Source organism: Lagenorhynchus albirostris, chromosome 2 (genome assembly GCF_949774975.1).
Source record: "Lagenorhynchus albirostris chromosome 2, mLagAlb1.1, whole genome shotgun sequence".
Classification (NCBI taxonomy): domain Eukaryota; kingdom Metazoa; phylum Chordata; class Mammalia; order Artiodactyla; family Delphinidae; genus Lagenorhynchus; species Lagenorhynchus albirostris.
The window spans coordinates 15970494-15996659 of NC_083096.1; the positions used below are offsets into that span (position 1 = coordinate 15970494).

The 26166-nt window shown below is 36.3% G+C and overlaps 1 protein-coding gene across 1 annotated transcript in view; it reads left to right on the forward strand.

The window, feature by feature from the left end:
* SPATA17 (spermatogenesis associated 17) overlaps positions 1-26166 on the forward strand; it is a 193482-nt gene that overhangs the window by 87582 nt on the left and 79734 nt on the right. Inside the window, exon 7 of the mRNA XM_060142040.1 lies at positions 21856-22059. Within this exon, the coding sequence (XP_059998023.1) occupies positions 21856-22059 (204 nt within the window). The remainder of the gene's footprint in view (positions 1-21855; positions 22060-26166) is intronic.

The window sequence follows — 26166 nt, forward strand, 5'->3', positions numbered from 1 at the left end:
ACCGATAATTACCTTAACTGTGAATAGATTAAATGCTCCAACCAAAGGACACAGGCTCGGGCTTCCCTGGTGGCGCAGTGGTTGAGAGTCCGCCGGCCAATGCAGGGGACATGGGTTCGTGCCCCAGTCTGGGAAGATCCCACATGCCGCGGAGCAGCTGGGCCCGTGAGCCATGGCCGCTGAGCCTGCGCGTCCGGAGCCTATGCTCCACAATGGGAGAGGCCACAACAGTGGGAGGCCCGCATACCGCAAAAAAAGAAAAAAAAAAAGACACAGGCTCGCTGAAGGAATACAAAAACAAGACCCATATATATGCTGTGTACAAGAGACCCACTTCAGACCTAGGGACGCATATAGACTGAAAGTGAGGGGATGGAAAAACATATTCCATGCAAATGGAAAACAAAAGAAAGCTGAAGTAGTAGTACTCATATCAGATATAATAGACTTTAAAATAAAGAATGTTACAAGAGACAAGGAAGGACACTACATAATGATCAAAGGATCAATCCAAGAAGAAGATACAACAATTATAAATATATGCACCCAACATAGGAGCACCTGAATACATAAGGCAACTGATAACAGAAATAAAAGAGGAAATTGACAGTAACACAGTAATAGTGGGGGACTATACCACCTCACTTACACCAGTGGACAGATCATCCAGACAGAAAATTAATAAGGAAACACAGCTTTAAATGACACAATAGACCAGACAGATTTAACAGATATTTATAGGACACTCCACCCAAAAACAACAGATTACATTTTCTTTTTCACATGCACACAAAATATTCTCCAGGATAGATCACATCCTGGGTCACAAATCAAGCCTTGGTAAATTTAAGAAAATTGAAATCATATCAAGCATCTTTTCCAACTGCAATGCTATGAGATTAGAAATCAATTACAGGGAAAAAATGTAAAAAACACAAACACATGGAGGCTAAACAATACGTTACTAAATAACCAACAGATCACTGAAGAAATCGGAGGAAATCAAAACATACCTAGAGACAAATGACAACAAAAACACAACGATTCAAAACCTATGGGATGCAGCAAAAGCAATTCTAAGAGGGAAGTTTCTAGCAATACAAGACTACCTCAAGAAACAAGAAAAATCTCAAATAAACCATCTAACCTTACACCTAAAGCAATTAGAGGAAGAAGAACAAACAAAACCCAAAGTTAGTAGAAGGAAAGAAATCATAAAGATCAGAGCAGAAATAAATGAAATAGAAACAAAGAAAACAATAGCAAAGATCAATAAAACTAAAAGCTGGCTCTTTGAGAAGATAAACAAATTGATAAACCTTTAGCCAGACTCATCAAGAAAAAGAGGGAGGGGACTCGAATAAAATTAGAAATGAAAAAGGAGAAGTTACAACAAACACTGCAGAAGTACAAAGCATCATAAAAGACTACTACAAACAATTCTATGCCAAAAAAATAAAATGGACAACCTAAAAGAAATGGACAAATTCTTAGAAAGGCACAACCTTCCAAGACTGAATCAGGAAGAAATAGAAAATATGAACAGACCAATCACAAGCACTGAAATTGAAACTGTGATTAAAAATCTTCCAACAAACAAAAGTCCAGGCTTCACAGGTGAATTCTATCAAACATTTAGAGAAGAGCTAACACCCATCCTTCTCAAACTCTTCCAAAAAATTGCAGAGGAAGGAACACTGCCAAACTCATTGTATGAGGCCACCATCACCCTGATGCCAAAACCAGACAAAGATACTACAAAAAAAGAAAATTACAGACCAATATCACTGATAAATATAGATGCAAAAATCCTCAATAAAATACTAACAAACAGGATCCAACAACACATTAAAAGGATCATGCACCATGATCAAGTGGGATTTATCCCAGGGATGCAAGGATTCTTCAATATACACAAATCAATCAATGTGATACACCATATTAACAAATTGAAGGAGAAAAACCATATGATCATCTCAATAGATGCAGAAAAAGCTTTTGACAAAATTCAACACCCATTTATGATAAAAACACTCCAGAAAGTGGGCATAGAGGGAACCTACCTCAACATAATAAAGACCATATACGACAAACCCACAGCAAACATCATTCTCAATGGTGAAAAACTGAAACCATTTCCTCTAAGATCAGGAAGGAGACAAGGATGTCCACTCTCACCACTATTATTCAACATAGTTTTGGAAGTCCTAGCCACGGCAATCAGAGAAGAAAAAGAAATAAAAGGAATACAAATTGGAAAAGAAAAAGTAAAACGGTCACTGCAAATGACATGATACTATACATAGAGAATCCTAAAGATGCCACCAGAAAACTACTATAGCTAATCAATGAATTTGGTAAAGTTGCAGGATACAAAATTAATGCACAGAAATCTCTTGCATTCCTATACACTAACAACGAAAGACCAGAAACAGAAATTAAGGAAACAATCCCATTTACCATTGCAACAAAAAGAATAAAATACCTAGGAATAAACCTACCTAAGGAGGTAAAAGACCTGTACTCAGAAAACTATAAGACATTGATGAAAGAAATCAAAGATGACACAGACAGTTGGAGAGATATACCATGTTCTTGGATTGGAAGAATCAACATTGTGAAAATGACTATACTACCCAAAGGAATCTACAGATTCCATGCAATCCCTATCAGATTACCAGTGGCAGTTTTTACAGAACTAGAACAAAAAATCTTAAAATCTGTATGGAGACACAAAAGACCCCCAATAGCCACAGCAGTCTTGAGGGAAAAAAATGGAGCTGGAGGAATCAGACTCCCTGACTTCAGACTATACTACAAAGCTACAGTAATCAAGGCAATATGGTACTGGCACAAAAACAGAAATATAGATCAATGGAACTGGAAAGAATGCCCAGAGATAAACCCATGCACCTATGGTCCACTCATCTATGACAAAGGAGGCAAGGATATACAATGGAGAAAAGACAGTCTCTTCAGTAAGTGGTGCTGGGAAAACTGGACAGCTACATGTAAAAGAATGACATTAGAATACTCCCTAACACCATACACAAAAATAAACTCAAAATGGATTAGAGACCTAAATGTAAGACTGGGCACTATAAAACTCTTAGAGGAAAACATAGGAAGAACACTCTTTGACATAAATCACAGCAAGATCCTTTTTGACCCACCTCCTAGATAAATGGAAATAAAAATAAACAAGTAGACCTAATGAAACTTCAAAGCTTTTGCAAAGCAAAGGAAACTACAAACAAGATGAAAAGACAACCCTTAGAATGGGAGAAAATATGTGCAAACGAATCAACGGACAGAGGGTTAATCTCCAAAATATATAAACAGCTTATGCAGCTCAGTATTAGAAAAACAAACAACCCAATCCAAAAATGGGCAGAAGACCTAAATAGACATTTCTCCAAAGAAGACATACAGATGGCCAAGAAGCATGTGAAAAGCTGCTCAACATCACTAATTATTAGAGAAATGCAAATCAAAACTACAGTGAGGTATCATCTCACACCAGTTAGACTGGGCATCATCAGAAAATCTACAAACAACAGATGCTGGAGAGGGTGTGGAGAAAAGGGGACCCTCTTGCACTGTTGGTGGGAATGTAAATTGATACAGCCACTATGGAGAACTGTATGGAGGTTCCTTAAACAACTAAAAGCAGAGTTACCATATGACCCAGCAATCCCACTACTGGGCATATACCCAGAGAAAACCATAATTCAAAAAGACACATGCACCGCAATATTCATTGAAGCACTATTTACAATAGCCAGGTCATGGAAGCAATGTAAATGCCCATCAACAGATGAATGGATAAAGAAGATGTGGTAAATATATACAATGGAATATTACCCAGCCATAAAAGGGAATGAAATTGGGTCATTTGTAGAGACGTGGATGGATCTGGAGACTGTCATACAGAGTGAAGTATGTCAGAAAGAGAAAAACAAATATCGTATATTAACGCATATTGGTGGAACCTAGCAAAACGGTACAGATGAACCGGTTTGCAGGGCAGAAGTAGAGACACAGATATAGAGACCAAACCTATGGACACCAAGGGGGGAAAGTGGTGGTGGTAGGATGAATTGCGAGATTGGGATTGACATATATACACTAATATGTATAAAATAGATAACTAATAAGAACCTGCTGTATAAAAAAAAATCATTTCAAACACACTTCAAATGTTAATGTCTGAAAATACCAGAACTCAAAATAGAAAAATACAACGGTAGTTTTATTGACTGCCTGACTGCTCTATAATATGTGTTCTCCATATTTCGGCTTCATACTCTCTGATCACTTCTTTATTTGACAATAATTTTGTTATATTTTCTAGAGTGAGAAGGGAAATTTTATTCACTCTTGTCTCTGGGAATGTTGATCTAAATTTCTCATTACTATAAGAAGTTAAATGATGTATTTCTATTTGCTTATGCTGTATTATTGAGTTCATTTTTGAAAGGGGAGAGCTTCCATTTTGTAATGGAAATGATGAGAATCAAATTCTCCATTTATAATTTACACATGTGAAGTTTGGAATGATTTTCCATAGTCCAGATTCTGGCAGTTTGCACCCTCTCTCAAACTCTGTTTCTTTTCCACTACCCACATACTTCCAGAGCCACACCCCTTAGGATGTTTGTATTACAATGCAGGCTCTAGATCTGCACCTTTATTTGTAACTCCTGGTGAGTCTGCACAGTGGGTGCAGGAATATTCCTGGAAGTTATTCCTACATTGGATTGCTAACAAATTTTAAGTATACTTGGAAGTACCAGAAAAAATCCATAAATGTATACATAAATCTATACATAAATATATCCAACTAAAATTAAATATATAACTACCTCTTCTTCTTCCTAGCTTGATCTGCAACATGTCCACAGCCACTCTCATACCACCCAACCCAGGTATGACAGAGGATAAGGCAGAGTATAGAGAAACAGTGGAATTAAGTGATATCTTACTTTTGCAAATTTTACGAAAAAAACATAACCACGTGAGCACATTGCCAGGGTCCCTCCCTGTGTCTTGGAAAGGGCCTACCAAAATGAGGGGCCCAAAGGTTACAGTTCATCAATTTCACTGTTATTTCACCTCTGATTGGACTTCATTTTTTTTTTATTTACATCTTTATTGGAGTATAATTGCTTTACAATGGTGTGTTAGTTTCTGCTTTATAACAAAGTGAATCAGTTATACATACACATATGTTCCCATATCTCTTCCCTCTTGGACTACATTTTTGTACTATGTGCAAACCCTGCTGCTCTGGTTAAATTTGCTCAGATAAGTTTTAACTTTTATTTTAATGTGCTCTAAATAATCATCTGCTTTTGAGATACCAAATCCAGCATTCAGACATTTAAGTAAACCTTACTATTTTAGTCCTATCCTTAAAATTGAAGCACTTGGTTTTCTGTAGTTCTGTCTCTCTTATTTCTTTTACAGTTTATTTTATAAACTCAGGATCAGTTTACTTCCATACAGTAGACTAGGTAAATTTTTAATGTATTAGGGTATGGAGTAGAGTTTGTTCTCATTAGGTATTAAAAAATAACCTGTATATACATACACATATGTACATGTATGTGTTTATATGTATATGTATGTATATAAACACACAAATGCAGCCTTGTGTAAAATTTCCAATACAGTTTTTTAAAAATAACATTTAAGTAATATTTATTGGGACTATTCTCTAACTACAAACATAAAATGTATTTAGTACCCAAAACTGATAATACAGAGATAAACACAGAAGAAAATATTTGTTCATATTGGACCATCCAAAAGATAACCACTGTTAAAAATTTGGTATATGTTCTTCCAGTAATTTCATATGCATATGTAGATATATATTATAGAAAACTATATATACAACATAGACATATATATGTTTTTTACTTAAAAATGGTATTCAATTCAGTTTTAATAGAAAAAACTCAAGTCAGAAAAGAATTAGAATAAAATGTATAACAACAGTAGTTCCCATTTCCTACCTCAATGTAAAATGTTCCTCCATTTAAATATTTTAAATTGCATTGTATATAAACATTTTACACAAAAAATAATTGACAGCTAACTATTACATACTTATTTCTATTGGTTTTGTATACGTTAATGTTGCTGGTAAGTTAATTGCAATCAATCCTATCAATTTCTTCATTGATTAGAGAAGACAGAGTTTTGAGGGGTTCCTTTTGATATCAGTAATTTTATTAATAATATAATGGGGCTTCCCTGGTGGCACAGTGGTTGAGAGTCCGCCTGCCGATGCAGGGGACATGGGTTCGTGCCCCAGTCCGGGAAGATCCCACATGCCGCGGAGCGGCTGGGCCCGTGAGCCATGGCCGCTGAGCCTGCGTGTCCGGAGCCTGTGCTCCACAACGGGAGAGGCCACAACAGTGAGAGGCCCGCATACCGCAAAAAAAAAAAAATAATAATAATAATATAATGAAATCCAAAGCCTAGAAATACAAGGAAGTTATACCATTGCTCTAACTAGATCTGATGAAATAATTGGGTCTGTAATACTTTGTAGATTTAAAGATTTATTCCTATTATTATGATTACTTTTCTATTTTCAGGACATTTCAGAAATACTTTAGATTGAGACCAATTCTAAGTTAGATGCTATTATAACTGATGCACAATGAAGAGGTGGAGTTTGTCAGCTCATGGTTCAACCTAGCTCTTCTGTGAGTTGAGAAGAATAACTTTATATAGACAAGCCCTGCTCTCTCTATATCCTTGATGCTTAATTCACTCTTCTGGATTGGAAAACTTCAGAAATCTTTCAACTGAGTAACTGGTGGCCAAATTTTAAAATCTCAGGCTTTGGTATAATTCATCTCCTTTCTTCCCTTCTCTTTCCTCCTTTAGTCTTCCTCTACACCTGTTTTCCCAACACTTACATCCTATAATCAAACACACTTAGTATTAAAACTAGGGACATAGGGAGAGCAATTGTACTTTCAAATGTTTCCTTAAAATGAACTCTTAACTAAGTCAGTGGTTAAGATACTGAATCATTGTCTAATGTAGCTGATTTGGTCATTAAGACCACTATTAAGAGCATGAGTATTTCCTAACTTTTGAGTTTAATTTAAGGTATTGTCCCAACACAAGAAAGATTAAGATTAAGATTTTATGCAATATAAATGCATATATAATAATATAATATATAAATGCATGCAAATAAATGCATGCAATATAAATTAGATAAATATTTTAAACGACATAGAAATTTTCCTCAATATTTTATGTATTTATTATAGTCAGAAAAGAAACAACCAAAGAGGAATTACAATTGTTAATTTTAAAATATATATAAAATTAGTTTCCTTTTGGTGTGACAAGCATAATTTTAAGTATTTTAGTATGAAGTGGCAAGTTTTCTGTGTAACTAATAGTCTTGTCAATCGCCATTTCTATCTACTGTATCTTTTGACAGTTGGAAGTATTTCAGTCAAAACTGACTTATGTTATCCACACAGTATCACAACAGACAGTAAAATAAAGGATGAGAAAATGGAAAGAAGGTGTGCAGAAGAGAGGAAAGGGAAAGAATTTATGTTTAAATCTTAATCTGTGAATATCTCTTGGACCTAAAATAAATAAGCTGCATGTCTTAACAGCTATCATTGTACTGAAAGGAAAGATTTACCCAAAGGATATAATCTTCCTTAGTTTAGAGAAAAATTATGGTTTCAAGATGCTTAGTTTGTTAGTCTCCTTAATGAGTTGAATTTCAATTTTTTTTTCTTAAATTTATTTGGCTTTATTTTCCATTTACTTTTAAATTAAACCATGTATATATGCATATGCATATAATTTCAGTTCTAATATCTCATTGAAATAAACTGTAATCATTAGAATAATATAATTTTGTTGTACTCCTATGAATTATTTATATTTATGTACATAAGTTAACTTATGATCATCTATATTACTCTTGAACTCACACCATTAAAATGATTCAATTTATCTTACCTGTATTCTTAATTATGTAGCCATACCGAAATCAACTTCTCTGTCAACTATTATCAGAATGCTAAAATTATTGTTGAGCTTTCCCTGACCTTCCAAGGCAGAGTTGTTCCTTTTTTTCTCCCTCTATGTTCTAATATAACATTTACCATTGGTATTATGGTTACACCTACTTCGGCCTAATGTAGGTGAATTCATAAAAGAAAGCAATCATGTCGTTTTAATATCCCTAATACCAAAGTAGGCTCATAAGTAATATCAATTGACTAATAGATGAATGGTATATACACACGTCCTAATTCTGATTTGTAGTAATTTTAGATTCAAAATAAGAAAGGAAGCTTTTATTCCAATCTCAAATATTCACTAGTTCTTCTTTGCATTAAAAAAAAACTATTAAAAAAAATTTTAAAGCTATAATAATTTTTAGTAACTGATCTCTATATTGCTAAAATATATTTGATGTTGTTTTTAAAAGGGCAAATCTTATATACAATGAAAAGGCGTAGGGGAAGCTAACAATTTTAAAGGCTCCTTATGTCCCAAATCAAACCAGGTTACACAGGTCGATAGGGTGCAGCTGAAATTCAAACTCAGATCTGGCTGTCTTCGAAACCATGCTTTCTCTTTATGGTATGGTTCGAAGGGGCCTGAGAAAGGTCCTATCTCAAGAATATTTTCCTGGACGATGGCTGAAATCATATCTTTAAAGTTCTCTTTATTTGAAGGTATCTAGTAGACAACATATTCAGCATCATTAGCCTTTAATCCCTGTGTGAATTAGCTCATCAGTTCCTTTAGACATCAGGAGGTAGAAGGCATAAGTCTAATATGCAAGACCCTCTCACAGGAAGGCAAGCAAGCCTTCATGGGCACTTCTGGGCAGCTTTTAGGCAATGTGTTCGCCTTGTTAGGAAAAGAGAGGAGTCAGGCTGGGTACTTGTCATCTATTAAGTATTTTCACCTTTGAGGCATCAGCTGAAATTTTGAAACAACAGAATCCTGTTCAACACGGAGTTACACATTGTTTTGTGATATTATTTGAGATCAAGAGATAGCTATAAGAACACAAATGTCTTTGACATCTCACTCTTGATCTAACTAGTAATGTTTCTTTCAATTAATGAATGCTCATGTCAATGAAAGAAGTGGGCTTGATCTGTCCCAAATGATAAGACGGAAGCTTTATCTATTGGTATGTTCAGCACTATCTGAGATGCCCATACAGTTAATGGCAAAAGTGAGGCACGATGTTTGCCGAAGCACCGTTACGGAATAGTCAGGGCGGAAACTTGGTTGGGAAGAGAGAGGTGATAAAGAGCCCAATACCTAAACCCACTTCTCCCTGCCTGAGTTCAGAACAAGTTGAGAGAAAGACAGCTGGAGATCAACAGTATTAGTTTTATTAGCAATGAGAGCTGTATTGGAAGTTTGCATCTGAAGCAATAATAAACTTGCTTCTACTTAATTTTATAATTAAATCTTCTTCCCCGTCATAAGCAAAGCAGGAAAACTGAGTCCATCCTTGTGAATCTTAAAGCAAGTGGAAGTAAAGGATATGTGCTTTCCCATAGACAGGCTGACTTTCAAGAAATGGGAGGAAGGGGCTAAGCTAGGCTGGACCAGCTCCTTTCCTGATGTGCCAGACTGAGAGCTCACTCCTTGTTCCTTGATACAGTGAAGGGCAGAGAGAGGCCAATGGAAACGTGAGGAATAGGAAATATGTACTCCCACTGATTAGATTTATTAGATTTTGAAAAGCTTTGCCATTAACTGTATGGACATCTCAGATAGTGCTGAACATACCAATAGATAAAGCTTCCGTCTTATCATTTGGGACATATCAAAATATGTACTCCCACTGATTAGATTTATTAGATTTTGAAAAGGAATTGTTTAATGGGCATAGGGAAGTGGGTTAGCATAGACTGGAGACGGGATCCACAGGGCAAGGCAGAAAGAATTATAGGCAAGGGAATCAGGAGTGTTGGGAAAAGTAACAGGGTTTTGAGGATGAGTATACCAGAAAATGTAAAGGAGAGCTGTGATTAATTTAGCAAAAATTTATTTGGGCATAATCAATTTGACCAAAAAACAAATAGACAAATAGTCGCTTGATCCAGCTATCTCCTGTTACGGGGAAATTTAAGTTGTTGTGCTTATGTTTTAATTTCAGTTAGCACAGTGATATTATAGACTGGAAGTGAATTATGGATTAAAAAGTACAAGGGCAGTACTATTTCCTCAAATCTTGAAAAAAAAAATCACATACAAAGTTGTAAAACCACCCAGTAGTACACCCATAAAAGTAGAGACGACTGTTATTCGTTTTAGACCAGATCAGTTTTTTTCATCAAAATATTAATTGGCCAACTTCTTTTGAAAAAATTACTTTTCTGCTAATTATTTTGTGGCCAAATTATGTTACCACTGGAGGGGCTTACAGTTTAAGTAGTAATAAAAGATAGTAGGGTTGTAAAGCATATTGGATGGGATTTTCCAGGCTCCCTACCATCGAGGAGACCAGAGCAAAAGAGGAAAGCAAAAAAGATAACATAAAAAAGTTAAAATAAAATTTTTATTGGAGATGACATACAGAAAAGTAAAAAAATCCTAATCACCCAGTTCAGTTGTCACAAAGTGGCAGGTATAATCTGTACCTAATAGGTACTAATTAATAGTTTCCATACGAGAAGCCACAGGTCTTCAGAACAAAACTACGCGAGAGCACAGTGATCTGAAAATGCGGTGGTCTTTAGGATATGGACACAAGACTGTAGCCAACCAGATTAAGGCAACATAGCATTCCATGCCCACGAGACAGTCAGTCCTATACTTCGATACAATTTAAAATGACTTTCTCTTGTTTGCTTAAAAAAATCCTTCTTCAAAGACTCGTGGGATAGCAGTTCTTTGCAGAGCCCCATAGAACACTGGGAATAAAGTGTGACAAATGCTCCATGCCACTGGTACCTTTTCTTTAACAAAAGAAAATTTTCATTTACTTGCCTGTTTCTATAATGCCAAGTAGTTTTCTTTTAGCAACTAATTGTCTTGGAAGTCAACTTTTAAACCCAAACTATGGAATCATTTTCAAATCAAATCATCTGTAGAAGAACCAAGCAAGGGAAAACACTAGGTTTCCAGAGGGAGTAGAAAAAAGTGTATAATGGAAGGTTTCTAGGGGGATGGTGGTCATAAAAACATCCTTCACTATGTTTCTTCTATTTTCCTTAGGGGATGCAGGCTTCCTTCGTGTGTATGATGAGCCGGTTCAGAATGTATGGAAATTGTGTATCAGAGGAATCACAATAGGGAGTTTTCAGATCACTGTGAATGGAGTTTCCACTTCCACTGCTCTACTGAGAATAACTCTTGATTGGGTCACCCAGGAATCTCCGAATTACAAATTCATGTGACCTCTCAGAGGTTTGCACGCTGCTCACCACACCCGTGATCTTGTAACCTTCTTTGGCCTCAGTGACACTATGGTCAGCTTTTCCTCCCACTCTTTGGTCATTTCTTCTCACTTTTCTTCAATAATTCTTGTGTATCTTGTTTACTCTATCATATGAGTGCATATATAGTTTTTTTAAATATCAAAGTTATTTAAGTTTCTGTTCCTTTGTACATCGTCTTGTTTTCTGGGAATGTCTTTCCTCACTTTACACACCAAACAAATCCCTTCTCCTCTTTCATGATCCGGCTCAAACACCAGACATCTTATGCCCACAGAATGCTCTACTCCCAGGATGGCTATCTCTCCATGTCAACACTAATTTCAGTATTTTATAATTATTTATAAAGGCTGTGACTCAAATGGAAAGACAGAAAGCAAAGCCAAAGCTGGAGAGACTGCTAAGGTAGCAGACAAAAGAGAAGGTAAAGGAAGCCACACTGGTGGTGGGTAGATGGGGTTTACTGCAGGTTGGGGAAAGGAGAAGGTCTAGAGAAATTACGTAAGTGGGAAAACAAGCCACTTGCATCCAGTTCTTGCAGGGATCAGTAAAAGACTGACCTGACATTTACAGATAAAGAGAGAAAGGAATTGTTTAATGGGCAAGATATCCCAGAAAATCTTTTACATAAAATCTTTCTCAGAAATTCTTTCAAAATGCAATATGGTTAAAGGGAAATCCTGACTGGGGAAAAACAACAAAATATTCTTTCAGTCCCAAGATTTTTTGAGTCATCATGATATTGCTATATTTTGGAAGCCTCAAACCAGCCTCCACTTCTTTTTTCTTCCTCACATTCAATGGATTACAATATGATTTCTGCCACAAGAACAGAATCTGCTTCTGCAGAGGTCACCTGTCACCCTCTAATTACCATTCCAGGTGTACAGTGTCTGTCCTTATGCTGTTCCACCCTCCCTGACATCTGACCCCGGTGACCTCCTCCATGAAACCACCTTCTCCCTGATGTCCTGCCCCCACCCCCACCCCGCTGTTCGCTCTTTCCATTGACCTTCACTTCGTGAGCTTCCCTTCTCCCACTTACTTCCTATATACACATCCCTAAGACTTCTTAGAAAAAAGTCCCTCAGTCTCTAGTCTCCCCTTCAGTGACTCCATCCATTTTCACACCTTCAGCCATTTTTATTCAGAAAACGCTCCGGTTGCTAGCTACGACCTCTTTCCTAAGTTCCAGACTGCTCCGACAACGCCACACTGGACCTTTCAACCTGAATGCTTTGTGGGAAGCTCAGTCTTAACATCCCCCAAACAGAGATGAACATTCCCACATAACTGCTCTTCTTGTGAACTCTTGCTGGGGTTCTAAAGGCAAGATTTTCTGTAACTCCACACTCCCTTATATTCGTCGTCTTCTTTTTTTTAAACATCTTTATTGGAGTCTAATTGCTTTACAATGGTGTGTTAGTTTCTGCTTTATAACAAAGTGAATCAGCTACACATATACATGTATCCCCATATCTCCTCCCTCTTGCGTCTCCCTCCCACCCTCCCTGTCCCACCCCTCTAGGATGGTCACAAAGCACCGAGCTGATCTCCCTGTGCTATGCGGCTGCTTCCCACTAGCGATCTATTTTACATCTGGTAGTGTACCTTATATCTTGATTAACCTATTATCCATGTCTTTTGATTCTGTTTCTATAAAATACTCCCTTTCCATGTCATTCTTCTATTTCCACTGGTCTTTCTTCTTACTTCTGAATAAACAGGCTTTGCTTCCTTTTACAGCCTTCTGGTCTTGTATCACTTATTCAGATAAACATGGATTGATTGTCTACTCTGAGCCAGGTATTGAGATGGGTAATAAGTCAGGATTCTCAGCTCTTCTTTAAAAACAAAACTAAGCCAATGCCTAAACACGTGCTTCAAAGATTCCACCTGAGTTGATCTAGGGTGGAGCTTGGACATAGTAGTTTTCAAGTTACCCAAATGAACTTACTGTGTAGCCAGAGTTGAGAACTACAAACTTAAGTATATAAACGTCAGGAAAATGGGCGTTATTCTTACCCTGATGGAGCTTAAATTCTAGTTGGGGAGGTAGACATTAAAGAACAAATAGTCATATATGTGAATAACTTAAAGTGATAAGTGCCATGAAGAAAATGAACAGGGAACTTTGGGGGAAATAATATAGTAGGACAATGTGTACGGGTTCACAAAAGGTCTTTCTAAAGGAGTGATATTTAATGTGAAGCTTTAAGGATACATATAATTTGGCCAGGCAAGTAAGCAGATGGAAAAAACATTTTTGATGAATTTGAGTCATGGAAGAGCCTGGCATGTTTTGAGGAAATGAAAGAAAGCCAATGTGGATGGTGTGTAGTGACGGATGCTTAGAGTGGCTTAAATGAGATTGGAACAGAACAAAGGACTTTGTTAAGAACTTGTTAGGTTTTCTTAGGTGCATTGAAAAATGATAAAGTCTTTTTCTTTTTAAGATTTTTTTTGATGTGGACCATTTTTAAAGTGTTTATTGAATTTGTTACAATGTTGCTTCTATTTTATGTTTTGGTTGTTTGGCCATGAGGTATGTGGGATCTCATCTCCCCGGACCAGGGGTCGAACCCACACCCCCTGCATTGGAAGGTGAAGTCTTAATCACCGGACGGCCAGGGAAGTCCCCATTTATAGTCTTTTAGGGACCAAAACCATTTTTTTATTTGTAGTTATTACTCTGGCTTCCCTGTAGAGGGTAAGAGGGGTTCAAAGCAGAGCAGATGGAGGGGGACTAAATATAAGTTTGAAGCTTGTTTTAGGGTAGTTTTAGGTTCACAGCAAAATGGAGTGGAAGGTCTAGAGATTTCCATGTACCTCATGCCTCTGTACATTTCTTTATCTAGATTTGCCTCTTCTGGACAGTTTACATCAATGGAATTATGCAATATGTGGTATTGCATCTAACTTATTTAGCATAATGTTTTTGAGATTCTTCCATGTTATAGTATATGTAAGTATTTCATTTTATTGTTGAATAGTGTTCCACTCTATGGGTAACTGCATTCTGTTAATTTATTAACCTGTTGATAAACATTTGGATTACATCGAATTTTTGGCATCTGTGAATAATGCCACTATAAACATTTGCATGCAAGTCTTTGTGTGGACATATATTTTCATCTCTCTTGTATCAATTCCCAGGAATGGGATTGTTGTGTTATATGTTAAACACGTGTTTAACTTTTTTAAGATAGGCTGTTTTCTGAGTAATGTTAGGTTCACAGCAAACTTGAGCGGGAAGTTGCCGTATAAAGTCAGTCCTGCATATCCTCAGATTCTGCATCCGTGGATTCAACCAACCACGGATTCAAATATTCAAAGAAAAAAAACCCAGAAAGTTCGAAAAAGCAAAACTTGAATTTGCTGTGCATAGGCAACTGTTTGCACAGCATTTATATTGCGTTAGGTATTATAGGTAATCTAGAGATGATCTAAAGTATTGGGATGTGTGTGAAGATTATATGCAAATACTACCATTTTCTATAAGGGATTTGAGCATCCTCGGATGCTGGTATCTGCGGGTTTGGTGGGGGGAATCTTGGAACCAATCCCCTGAGGTTGCCAACGGACGACTGTACTGTCTACACCCCTCCCACATCATTACCACCCAAAGTCCATAGTTTATATGAGGGTTCACTCTGGGTGAAATATTACACCCTACTCTCATCTTGCTTGTATGGTTTCTGAGGAACAGTTGGATGTAATTCTTATCTTTCCTTCTTTGTAAGTGAGGTGTTTATCCCCTCTGCTTCTTACAAGATTTTTTATCTTTGATTTCTTGAAGTTTGAATATGATATGCCTAGGTGTAGGGGTTTTTTTCATTTTGTTTTGCTTTGTTTTGTTTTTTGGCATTTATCCTGCTTGGTGTTCTCTGAGCTTCTTGGATCTGTGATTTGGTGCCTGACATTAATTTGGTGGAAATCCTCAGTCATTGTTACTTCAAATAATTCTCCTATTCCTTTCTTTCTTGCTGCTTCTTCTGGTTTTCCCATTATGTGTATGGTAGACCTTCTATAGTTGTCCCACCATTCTAGGACATTCTGTTACATTTTTGTCAGACTTCTTTTGCTTTGCTTTGCTTTTCCATTTTGGACATTTCTGTTGATAGATACTTTCCTCAGCCATGTCTGGTCTCCAAATAAATCCATCAAAGACATTCTTCATTTCTGTTACAATGTTTTTGATCTCTGACATTTCTTTTTGATTTCTACTTAGAATTTCCATGTCTCTGCTGTCATTGCCCATCCATTCTTGCATGCTGTCTACTTTATCTGTTAGATGCCTTATCTTATTAATCATTGTTATTTTGAATGCCTGGTCTGATAATTCCAATACCCCTGCCATATCAGAGTCTAGTTCTGATGCTTGCTCTGTCTCTTTCAACTGTGTTTTTTGCCTAGGTTTCCACTGGGTCTGTTTCTATATGCTTCGTGCACCAGTAGGGCCTGCTTCAGACTTTTACCTTCTAAAGGAGAATGTGAAAATCAACAGATCCACATCATATGTAGAATTAAGTGCAATCTTGCAACCTTCTAGAATTTGGCCTCAATTTATCTTCACAAGCTCATTTCTGACTATAGCTTCATGCTTAAACTGGCCAAAGTGATGTTCACTGAACAGTGGCCTATGTTTTCCCACAAATATGTCTTTGATTTTACCCTTCCCTTAGCCTGGACTACCTTTCTTCCTTTTATTATTGCCAAAATTTGGGCTTCCCTGGTGGCGCAGTGGTTGAGAGACCGCCTGCCGACGCAGGGGACACGGGTTCGTGCCCCGGTCCGGGAGGATCCCACATGCCGCGGAGCTGCTGGTCCTGTGAGCCGCGGCCGCTGAGCCTGCGCGTCCGGAGCAAGGCAATTATTGCCAAAATTCTACCCATCTTTAGAACAAATTCAAATACTTTTTCCACACGGTTTTCTAAAGGGTATATACCTTTACCATAACTTTTGGTGTATACTTCTTTTAAACAGTTATTAAAGGACACTTACTACAGGCTGGTTGTGTTATTGTCAGTCATAAAATCATTCTCCCCATGCCCCCTCCGAGAACGGCTTGATGGGAGTGATCACTTTTTATTTATCTCTGTACCCACCTTAGATCCAGCAAAGTGTTTCTAAGTTAGAAGATGCTCAATATTTATTGAATTAAATTAGTATATGGAGAATGGTATCTTATTTAAATTTCTTCATTTTAATCAACATTTCATGAGAATATTTTAACATATAATAATGATTAGGATATCCGAATGATTTATAAAAATCATTTGTTAACCTAATAAAGCTGGCTATATCTGGGGGCTCTGCATTTAACGTACCCCCTCTATAATTTGACTGAAGACATTTAAACGTATTATTTCTTAATGGAGTGAAAGACGAGAAAAATCATTTGTAGTTTAAAAAAAAAACAAAACTCTTGCCTTAGATAGATAAGAACCATACCAAATATATCCTTTGTGAATCCCTAATGTTTCCATGAAATTATTATTCCTTCTGGGATGCTGTATCTGAGGGTTAACATGACTGTTGTCTGTATCTGAGAAATGACCATGTTTCCTTTTAGTTCTCAGCAAGAGTAATTGAATGTAGACTATCTTACTAAACACTGGCCTGTGACAGTGTGTTAACACTCTGTCTCCTAACGGCAGGGCAATTATTTGCGGAGTGGGATTTTTATAAATCCCCTGGCACTAGTATGTCCCGATAATTATGATGAAGAGCATTGGTCAGTGTTGATTCAGCAGTCCCCACCCCGGCAAATATTTCATTCGCAGTTCCCTGGCCCACTTCCACTTTTCTAGTTATTAGAGACCTTTACTACTCTTCTGTGCTTGCCTAGTGTCTTATATTTTAAAAGCATTTTTTACTAAAACTTAGAACTCAAACATATTTTAGACAGCCCGCCATTTAGAATTGTTCATCTCTCATGATATTCACAAAATCTGGTTCATGGGGCAAGAAAATACTTCTTTAAAATCTTTTTTTTAATTGAAGTATAGTAAAATTTACAATGTTGTGTTAGTTTCAAGTGTACAACAAAGTGATTCAGTTATACATATTATTTTCCATTATAGGTTATTTTAAGATATTGAAGGGAAAGATACTCATTATTTTATAATAACTTATAAGGGAAAATAATCTGAAAAAGAATATATATATAACTGAATCACTTTGCTGTACACCTGAAACTAACACAACATTGTAAATCAACTATACTTCAATAAAAAAATTTAAAAAAAAATTGAGTATAGTTCCCTGTGCTATACAGTAGTTCCTCGTTGTTCACCTATTTAATATATAGTAATGTGTATTTGAAGAAAATACTTTTTGCTGTGTAATTGTCATTTGCAAAAGTAAAACTTGAATTCTCCCACGTACCCTGTAGAGTTCTTCATTCCTAGAATAAGCAGTTACTTTGAAATCATGAGAAATTACTGTTTCTAATCTGATAAAATCTGAAATTGAAGCACTAGTAATCATGCTATGGGAATTATAGGCGTACCTGGTCAAATTCTTTTTATTTTACAGAAACTCATTTTAAAAGTAAACCTCAATAACAAAGAGAAGAGAAAAAATTAGACTTTGGCTTCCCGCAGGCAATTACAAAATAAAGGTCAATGTATGAGTGGAAAATGACGATAAAAACATTCTTCATGAAATACAGCAGTAGATGCTCCAAATATAACAAGTATATCCATTTGTTTTCAAGTCAACTGCATTTTTTAAAGTACTTGCCCTTAGAATTCTTCAGTAGAAGAATAAAAACTGAGAAGAAAAGAGCCAACTGATATGATAGATTGTTAGAAATATGGAATGGTTCAAAATATTAATGTAATGCTAAGGGTGACCGGGTAACAAATGGTACATTTGCTCGCTGTTCAACCTGGCATAATTAATATTCTAGGTCATGCTTAAGTTCCCATGATGGAAGGTCTGAAGGGGGGAAATTCAAGAAAAATATATATCTATTATATAACTCATTGCCTTTTTTTTTTTTCCTTTCATTTTGACGAGTCAGAATCATAGCCTTTAAAAAAAATCAGTGCTTTCACACCTCATTTGCTGTATTCACCACTGGGCCACCAGTCAGCAGCCGGGCCTGATACAGGGAGGTCAGTAAGAAGCTATTAGCAGAGTCCTCTCCTGAGATTTCTTGGGTCTTATTGAGTTGAATGTTAGCATGACAGTACTGCAAATAACTCAGTTGTAGGCTTCTTTTTTTTTTTTTTTTTTAACAGTTAGCACAGATTTCCCCATAGTGTTGGTCACTCTAGAAAATTATTGCTGAAAATGAAGTCCCCAAAGCTAGCTTGGCATTAGCCCTCCTAAGTTGTGAAAAATGTGAAAACGGAAAAATATGTCATAGTCCCCGAGGATTAACTTTGTCTTCTGTGACTCATAGTAATACTTTTTAAAAAATCCATAGCAAACCATTATTCACAAAGTGGCTTACAAATTAATGAAATATAGCAATTGAGATAATAGTTCGGGTTGTTTTGTTAACTCAAAGAAATAATAATTAAATGGATACTATATTAATGTAAGTAGATAGGGTCTCTGCTTGCTGTAGGGATTGAGGGGGGCTGGACCGTTTTCATTGACAAAAGTTAGCCAAATGTATTAAATTAATTTCTAAAATACTGACACCTTGAAGATTTTAAATGATACATTTTCCATTCAATTAAAATATATTTTCTATCTATATATGATTTAAATTGCAAAGAGAATACACATGAGGAGATCTCCATATAGGTTGCAAAATATAATTTAAGAAAGCTATCATGTCTACTGATCTATTTGCATTTCCCATCTAGCCTATGTATACATGTGCATGCAAATGTGAAGGAGATCAAGGAAGATTTCTAATGGGGGTAAAGTTAATAGCTGGTAGCAGTTATTCAGGTAGATAGATATTTTTAAATGGTAAATTATAATCTAGTTATATTGTATGCATTTTACCATTTTAATCTGTAAGATTATGGAAATGATAAACTAACAGACTTCAGTTAATTAGGTCATCACTAAACAGAATGGTATTCTCTTATATCTCTTTCATAGACTATGTAGATTTAGTTCTATTTTATGTCAGAATAGTCTTTTTAGTATAAAATTTATTGTTTTTCTCTCATTACAATTGATATAGTCTCATCTTAGAAAATCACCCTAAAAATCATCTTAAAAATTACCATCCACTTAAAAATTACTGTTCACCAAAAGCTATTTTGAATACATATGTGTATTAATTTTCTTACATTAACATCATTAAAAATATCTGTTTACGTGTCCACCTTGTTCTGTATTTAGTATTATAGTAAGAGAACGTTAACATGACATTAAAAATGGCTTATACAATGCCTATAATGTTTCCAATACTTTTATCTTATGTAAATTGTATAGGGAAAAAAGTCTCAAAGAAGAGCCAATCCAAGAAAAAATTTAAATAGGTAAATATATTTACATTAACCTTTTCCTTAGCGTAGGAAAAACTTGAATTGGAGATGACTCAGTGCGTCTGTGATAATTTAGTTCTAGATCGCAATGTATTCAAAAGCAACTTAAACCTGAAGTGTTAAGAAAGATGAAAAGGATATAATCTATAATTTTGAAGGAAGTCAATCAGATTTTGAAATAAACTCAAACATTTTACTAAAATATTTATGTGGCTTGAGAAAGTAAGAGTAAAATAGAGACTTTATGGGCCTTTCTGAACAGTGCATTGTTTTTCTACATAAGCATTTAGCATTCATTTTTTGAGTGTCTACTGTATGTTAAGAACTTTGCTAAGCCCTGGAGATGCAAAAATACCTAAAATAGAGTCCCTGTGCTCCAGCGGCTTGCTTAGGGAAGATGGACACACACAAAGATAATTTTGAAACAATGTAATAAGTAGTGTGATAGAGTTGTCCCCAGGCTATTAAGGAAGCATTGGGGATAGGACACGGAATCTAGCCTGAGTTGGTATTAGATAGAGGTTTATACTTACTGAGGAGTTAGGCTAGAAATATAAAATTTCCTAGGATAGTTTTTCAAAGACAACTACCATAGGTAGTCATAATACTTTGGACTTGCTTATTCCAAGAGGTAAATATAACAACCAGAAATATTTATGGGTATGATGGTGGCATGAGAGAAAAGCACATTTTTAGGAAAAAACAGAGAGGTTTAATGGATACATTCTTTACATTAGTCTAGAATGTCTACAGAGCAACTAAACAAGTCATCCTATCGTTTAAAATATAGCTTTTCTTTATGAATATGCATTTGTATATAGGAAAGGAATAAAAATATAGTTCTAAGCAGTTTGTATATTCAAAGATCACTGAATTTTCAGAGAGTGGAATGTGCTAAACCTGAATTTAACATTTATCCTGCATACATCTATTGAACCTCCATTGCATAGCAGTCACTGTGTTAAATAAGTCTGGACTATTTTGACGCAATGTGTGACAAGGTCAGTGATAGACAGCAAGGGTAATGTGATGATATAGAAATAATGCTCCTAACCATGTGAATGCAACTCATTAAATACAGGGTGTTATTTTGAATGATTGTATACATATGTATACACATACCTATATATACACACATGTATGTTTGTATATAATATATATATATACATATACCAGTTTATTATTTTAAAGAACTTAAAATGGTGGCCATTAATTAGGCTGTATAATGAATAATCTTTCAAATAATCAAATATTTATTAAATTCATACTTTGTACCTGAAACTGGTTCAAGCATTATATATTTGAGTTTGTGTGAGTGAACGTATAACTTACAGAGCTGGTTAAGTATACATATACATAGTTAATGGTTAGAATACAAAATGAATGCCTTAAGGCCCTGTTATTTTTTTCTCAAATACAATTATATCAAATATGCCATGTGTAGCAGATAGAAACTATGGTTTCTATTAGTTGTTTTTAACATGTTTAGTCTTCAACCATGAATCATTCTGAAATTGTTGGTCTGGAGACAAAGTATATTTTGTAATATCCTTAGACTAAAGTCCTCCTCTAGTTAAGAACTAGAGTTGTAGTTTAACATAGTCCTTAAACATATGAAAATTTGTATGGTGCAACTTTATCTTCCCTTTATTCTATGTGAAAATGAAGGATAAAAATCAAAATGATGGGCTTCCCTGGTGGCGCAGTGGTTGAGAGTCCGCCTAACGATGCAGGGGACACGGGTTCGTGCCCCGGTCCGGGAAGATCCCACCTGCCGCGGAGCGGCTGGGCCCGTGAGCCATGGCCGCTTAGCCTGCGCATCCGGAGCCTGTGCTCCACAACGGGAGAGGTCCCGACAGTGAGAGGCCCAGGCCCGCGTACCGCAAAAAAAAAAAAATAATCAAAATGATGTTGTTCTTCTTTAGGTTCCAGGTATATACAACTCACCTTTCAGAAAAGATCCTGATCCATGGGAGTTGCGGTTACAGCAGGCAAAGCCTTTAACACACCGAAGACCTAAAGTGAAGCCGAAGCACTCCGTCAGCCTTAGCAGCTGGCTGGCTTGCACAAGTGCCCGGTCCTTTTCTCGGTCCGGAACTCTGCCACCCATTGATAGGAAACGATGTCAGGTACTCATTAGTCTTTTTTTTTTTTTCAGTTTAACTTTTCTGTCTTCGTACTTTTATTATTCACTTTTTCCTTTTTTATTGGAGTATAGTTGCTTTACAATGTTGTGTTAGCTTCTGCTGTACAATGAAGTGAATCAGCTATATGTATACATACATAAGAATTGTGTCAGTGATCGTATTCTGTTTTTTTAAAAAAAAGTTATTGTTTTGTCTTTGTGGAACGAAAAGAAAATTATTTTTTTACAGAATCTAATTTTTTTTTTTTTTTTTTTTGGCTGTGCTGTGCAGCTTGTGGGATCTTAGTTCCCTGACCAGGGATTGAATCTGGTCCATGGCAGTGACAGCGCCGAGTCCTAACCACTGGACTGCCAGGGAATTCCCAAGAATCTAATTTTAAATAATAAAAATGAAGTACATTTAAAATATATATCAAAGAAATAAATATTTCCTTGGCATTGAATTTTATTGTTCTGGGTGTGAAATTAACACGTAGGATGTTTGGCTAGGATGTAGCCTCTTTATGTAACAATACTGTAATAACTGTGCTTGTTATAACCTGTTGTTGCTAGAAAAATCCTATGTATTATCAAATTTATTTAATTTAGCCTCTCATCTGATGGTTCATATGATTCTATACATTTGTAAACATAATTTGCATGGGAGTCATTTAAAAAGTATAAGCTGGAGAATTAAAGAGGGCCCAAAACAATGCAAAACTCAAGCAAAGACAAAATCTTCACTATGGATTAGAATATAGCATGATTGGCAAATGACTTCCTAGGGCTAAAGGGTGGAGTGGGATGTGTTGTGATGATTGTCACTGTCCTAGAAGTTCCAGAGAGCAACACTTCTGTCACCCCCAGAACTGCTGCCTCTTAGCTTCTTACACAGGCTTGCCTCTGTGTATCTATTGCTGTATAATAAATTATATTACATTTATGTATAAAGCCTGATGGCTTAAACCAACACACGTTTCTTTTCTCACAGTTTCGGTGGGTCAGCGTTGTGGGTACAGCTTAGGTGAGTGCCTCTGACTCAAGATCTCTCATGAAGTTGCAGTCAAGGTGTCAGCCGGGACCATGATTTCATATAAAAAGCTTAGCTGTGGAGGAAGGAGAGGAGGGTAGGGAGATCCTCTAGTAGGGTCACTCACATGGTTGGTTGTTTTCCTGTCTCTGTCTCTCCTCCCTCAGTCTCTATAGCGCGCCCCTCCCTGGAGGAGGAAGTGCCAAGCTTCTAATCACTTGGTCTTTCTGGTGACCAGTCTCACCCAGAGGCTATCTAGGGACTCCAGCCTAAGTCACCTTATTAGCTTAAACTCAGGTGTATTCTTGTTTTGAGTAACAAAAGATACTCCTATCATCGGGAAATTGCAAAGGTTTTAGGAGCTCTGTGCCAGGAACCAGGGACAAAGACCAAATATATATATATTTTTTTTGGTACGCGGGCCTCTCACTGTTGTGGCCTCTCCCCTTGCGGAGCACAGGCTCCGGACGCACAGGCCCAGCAGCCATGGCTCACGGGCCCAGGCGCTCCGTGGCACGTGGGATCTTCCCAGACCGGGGCGCAAACCCATGTCCCCTGCATCGGCAGGCGGACTCTCAACCACTGTGCCACCAGGGAAGCCCTATATTTCTTATTATACCCACAATGGTGTAAATATAAAGACACATGGAAAATACATATACATTTATATAAAGGTATACATTCATATGTATGGGGAATACACATCTGTATGGAAGATTTTATATGTGTGTACATACATACACAGGTACACATACCCACATGCATACTCGTAAGGTACATTTATCTAACATACCACAAAATAATTATCCCTGCTAATTGTTTCCTTTCCCTTTCCTTCTTTCCCCATCTCCTTCCTCCTTACCCCTGGTCGTCCTCCCCCACCCCCATTATATCCTCTCATCCTTCTTTTCCTTCTTTCTCTTATTTTTCCTTCTTTCCCATCTTCTCTTCCCACCTTCTCTCTTATCATCTTTGACTTCTTCCTTTCTCCCTTCCTTCCCTGCTTTTTTTTTTTCTTTCCTTTCCTGTTTTCACAGAATGGGATTCTTAATGTGGTTTTCTTTGACTGAACCCCATTTCCTGTACTTATCTGTAATAAAAAGGTACCCACATCACTGGGGACATTTGAGATTATATATACTACAGTCCAAATGATACTATTTATACTCTAACAGTCTGTCTGCACTTGTGAGGTGAATTTCTTAAATGTGTGAGACAATAATAGCAAGTTTAAAAGTTTTTTCACTATTATTTAAGCTTTGAGAAAAGTTTATAAATACAAGATGACTCTAATGTGGGTTATTAAAAATATAGAAGAATATAAGTATATTTGACTCATAATTGGACTTGATTGAAGGCAAAGAAAGTCAAATATTGGAGAACTGTAGCTAAGAGCCCACGAAGTCTCATAGGTTCAGGTTGAATCCTCAATGGTCTACACATTCTAGGAATTAGTATTTGGAAATGAGTACAATGAGCAGAGTGAAATTTGGGATGCTACCTCATTCCAGGTATGATTGGTATAAGTGATCACTTGAGATCTAAGAGTCTATCCACAGAAATAGAAGTCAACAGAAGCTTTGGCATAAGAGAACCTTGACAGTAGAAGCCAAGTTTGCTGACTAGGAAGGTGGTCCATTAAGCTCAAAGGCAAGACATTAATTGTCTAAGATATAAATGTATGGATCAGGCACTGAAACATAGAAAATAGACATAGACATAGAAAAATGGACATTCTTAAGGAGGATTGTGGTCATGAAGATTATAGTTAATGAAAAAAGAAGAGTGGGTCTATTTTATTCTAAATTTTGCTGCTTAAGTAGGGCTTCCTCTTTCATTTCCTAATCTTGTTGGAAATAGCAAGTTCCAGAACAAGTAGTGGAGTAAGCCTCAAATGGGTGCGTGTTATATTGATACATCAACAAAGGTCAGACGGCAGAGATTGGCCACCAAGAAGACTTTATTCCTTGTGAATGCAGGCCCCTTCAAAGTCATAGCCTTGGTCTTTTGTTTATATACTTGATGCTACTACTGTTCAAAATCTTTTTCAAACTCCTCTAGAAACTAAAAGTAAGAGCAGTAAGATAATAATAAAGCTAGGAGTACAATTTTTGCATATTTACTAGGTTCTAAGTACAATGCTAAGAGTGTTACTTATATTGTCTTATGTATCTTAAGGGCAATTTTGTGAGATAGTTATTATTCCATCTTACATACGAGGAGAAGAGGTCTAGAGAAGTAATTTGCCCCTAATAACACAACCAAATATTATTTTTCAAACCACAGAATTTGTCAAAGTGAAAGATTAAAAATCTATAGAAAATATCCTCTTTTGATTTCTTAATCCTGAACTTGGAATCATGTTACTGTATCTTTAAAAAGTAAAGTTCCAATAAAAATCCATTAACTACTTTCAAATATAGCAATCCTCCTATCCAGCTGTGAAAAGTACTAGATGATACTTATTTGCCATTTGTGTTATTTACGGTCCATGACTTTTATGGTAACTGGTTCCTATTATTGGTTTCTATTAATGTAAAACATAAGTGAACATAAATGAGGCGTGAATCATTTCTTTTTATTAGCCCCCCAGTCTTCACTCAGTGCTTGCAGTAACTCCAGCTGCGTCTTGTTAGTGATAACCTATTTAAAGAAGAGATCTTTAAGGACAAGGGATATGATTAGAAATCTTTGTCTATTTTATATCACTTCTCTCCTGCACAACAAAGGTGGCAAAAACAAAATGTAATCGATGGCACAGCAAAATCTCAAGCCACCTCCGATTTGTATTGTGTTTCATACGATACTAACTAGATAACCAGTGGGTTCTAGTAACTAATATAAGTAACTACTAATTTAAAGGTGGAATATGTTGTAAACCGCTTCACACCATTGCAACTTACGAACTTTGCTATATGTTTGTGTCATTAAATGGTCGCTATTGTATCAGAGTTATTAAGCAATAGAATTTAGAATTTAAATAAAAACACTTAAAATAATTTAAAATATGGCCCTTCTATATTTTGGAGGAGGCCACCAGTTAAATGTAAGATTTGGCATTCACCTAAAAGCTTTATTTTA